At 39.7% G+C, this 3,213-nt stretch overlaps 1 protein-coding gene across 1 annotated transcript in view; it reads left to right on the top strand.

The window, feature by feature from the left end:
• Positions 1 to 3,213, top strand: part of LOC101847743 — a gene marked incomplete in the record, with an annotated part of 240,046 nt that overhangs the window by 186,039 nt on the left and 50,794 nt on the right. The window contains 3 exon segments of the mRNA XM_035970982.1: positions 188 to 370; positions 1,094 to 1,216; positions 2,148 to 2,333. Of these exon segments, the coding sequence (XP_035826875.1) occupies positions 188 to 370; positions 1,094 to 1,216; positions 2,148 to 2,333 (492 nt within the window).

Raw genomic sequence — 3,213 nt, 5'->3', positions numbered from 1 at the left:
ATTCTAACTAATAACCTACACACTTTACAACAACAACAGCAACAACAGCAGCCACAACAACAATAACAACAACAACAACAACAACAACAACAACAGCAGCAGCAGCAACAACAACAATAATAGCAACAACAACAACAGCAACAACAACAACAACAGCAACAACAACAACAATGATATCCTCTTTCAGCTGGAAGTTCAAGTGACTGACAGTGGCAATCCACCAAAGACGACCACCGGGGAACTGGCCATCACCATAACCCGTATCGCCCGACCCACTTTCTCCAGCGGTGGCTTTTCAACAACTGTGGAAGAAAACAGACCAGTTGGTGAATCTGTCTACACGTTGACTGCTAACAATCCAAACGTTCCGGTAAGTTGATCATAACGGTCCGGTTTATTGGTCATGACTCTTTAAAGTTTCTGTACCCCCCAATCTTTTTTTTTTGCCATTCTTTTTTGGCTGTCGGTCTGTCTGTCTGTACATCTGTCAGTTTAATTACTGGTTGAGTAATGGTTATTAGACATAAGAAGTAGAAGTATCTATTGTTCATCTTACTTAAATCTGTGTTGTTTTAATTTCTTCCCCCATTTTCAACCTTCTTCACGGCAGCGTGGTCGGTGGAATCAGGCTCTCGTAAATTTTTGGCCATGTCGAGTTATTGGTATTATGTTAAAGCTTGTTCAACTTTCTTTATTAGTATGAAAAAAATATGCATTTATCTTGAATACAAGTTGAGATATTTGTGAATGAAGGAGGTGGGGGTTCACCTATTTTCATGGCCGCCAAAGATTAGTTATTTCCTTAGCTTAAGAATCCTTAGTAACTGAAAATTTACATTTTTTATGCCTTTAATCAACGTTTTTCAGAAAAATCCTCACAGAAATGAGTTCTTTAATGGGCATGAAAGGTGTTGAGCCAAAAAAAAATTGATAAAAATTCACAAACCTGCGGAAAAATGCAGGTTTCTTCATTTTGATTATTTTGACGAGAGCCTGATTCCACCACACTGCCTCACATTTTAATATTTGTTTCCCCCCTATCTTGTCAAGTTTTTCTTTGCTAAACGGAATATTTTTTTTTTTTTTTTAACAGAATAATTTGAGGTATGAGGTGGTTGGAGATGGTTTTGCGCCATACCTCTTCAGTATTGATGAACAGACTGGACTGGTGTCTGTCAGGAACAACTTAACCGACTTCAAGGAGTTGCAGTACACGGTGAGTGGTTCGAAAGTTGTGGATTGTTGTTTGGTACCCTTGCTGCACTTGTTGGTTTATTAAGCCTGTCTCTGTAGCTCCAGAGCATTTTGGTTAGGAGCAACAACTCGGGTCTCCTTATTCTAGTGGGTGGTTGGCTTGTGCTCTGGTGTGGTTTGCTCCTTCTTTCCCGTAAAAAAATCTATCATCTCTATCTCCCCTCCTTCTTTTATGTGTTTCTTTCTTGTAACACCTCTAATCTTCAGCACTTATATGACCTTATTGTTTTGCAAGTGCTGTAAAACTCTTACTAAAATTTAAAAAACTCGTCATTCTAGTGGCCGATGGGCCCAGTTGCCGGGGCAAAGCTGTAGATTGAATACACCAGGCTCAAAACTAAAGGAACTCTGTGCATTATATAGACCATTCATAGTACCCTTGAAATCTGCATATATGATTTTGTGGGTGGTTGGCGGGTGCTCTGGTGCGGTTTGCTCCATCTTTTCTATCAAACATCTATCGTCCTCATCTCCCATCCTTCTTTTTTGTGTTTGTTACTCTCTTGTAACACCTCTAATCTTCGGCACTTATACGACCTTATTGTGTTGCAAGTGCCGTAAAACTCTTACTAATACTATCCATGGTTTCCTCAGGGACACCAATTTCAAGCAGAAAGCTGAACTACATTGGGTGTCAGGCTTTCTTTTTTTCTTTCTGAGAACCAAATGGTGATCATTGTCTTGATGTGCTTTTTTTTTTTGTAGAGTTGAAGCAAGCAAACTTCCAAGTTCTTAGCAAACTTCCAAGTTCTTAGCAAACTTCCAAGTTCTTAGCAAACTTCCAAGTTCTTAGCAAACTTCCAAGTTCTTAGCAAACTTCCAAGTTCTTAGCAAACTTCCAAGTTCTTAGCAAATTTCTGTATTAATGAAATGTTTTGCCTTTCTCTCTTCAGCTGGTGGTCAACGCTTACGATGCTGCGTACCCGTCCTACACCGGACAGACCAGGCTTCGTATCACCGTGACCCGCAATAACAACGGCCCAGTTTTCACTCAGCGCATCTATCCTGCAAATGTCAATTCGAACACACCTGTGTTCAGTAACTTGGTCACAGTCATTGCTGAAGACAGAGTGGATGGAGTAAGTTTCAGAATCTTCTGAGAAAAAGAAGAGACAGCTTTATTCACTCATTTCAGAAATATTTCTCTCAATGTCTTGTACAAAAGGAAGGGAGGTTGCAACGAAATTAGGTTATTTATATAAGATAAGATAAGATAAGATACATCTTTATTGTCCAGATCCTGGCACATTGGTTTGGTGTTCCACCAAGTGTACACACACACACACACACACACGCACACGCACACACACACACACACACAAACAAACACACACACGTACACACGTGCACACACATGCACACACAAGTAGGCTTATAAGAAGCAACTATGGATTTACTTTAACCACTTTTCAGTACAGGGGATGTATGTGCAGGTTGACTCCCCTATACTTGTTCTTTCATTTTAGAGCTGAGGGGCCTGTCATCGCTTGCCATGTTGGCGCTTAAATGACCAAAATTGTGTCGATAGTGCCTACTCAAACATCTACTCAATCAATCAATCAATCAATTGCATGCCATAAGCTTTGCATTTAGACCGTTTGTGCCAATTAGTCTATTATACGGTGTTCAGTTTTTCATTTGTCTAAAAGAATTAGTTTTGAGTTCTGAGGACCCTAATGGCTGCTCTTTTAATCTTTAATGGTTTCTGTTTGTTACTGTTCAAACATGTTTTTGTTTTGTTGTGTATATTGTGTCAATGCTGTTTTTGTGGGTGGTTGGCGGGTGCTCTGGTGCATTTACTTCTTCTTTCCTATCCAACATCTATCTTCTTTATCTCACCTCCTGCTTTTTTGTGTTAGTTACTCCCTTGTAACACCTCTAATCCTCGGCACTTATATGACCTTATTGCGTTGCAAGTGCCATAAAACATTTACGACAACTGAAAAAAAACAATGCTGT

Source organism: Aplysia californica, unplaced genomic scaffold, assembly GCF_000002075.1.
Source record: "Aplysia californica isolate F4 #8 unplaced genomic scaffold, AplCal3.0 scaffold00353, whole genome shotgun sequence".
In the NCBI taxonomy this organism is placed as follows: Eukaryota; Metazoa; Mollusca; class Gastropoda; order Aplysiida; family Aplysiidae; genus Aplysia; species Aplysia californica.
The sequence above is the reverse complement of the archived record's forward strand: the minus strand, read 5'-3'. Positions and strand labels throughout refer to the sequence as shown.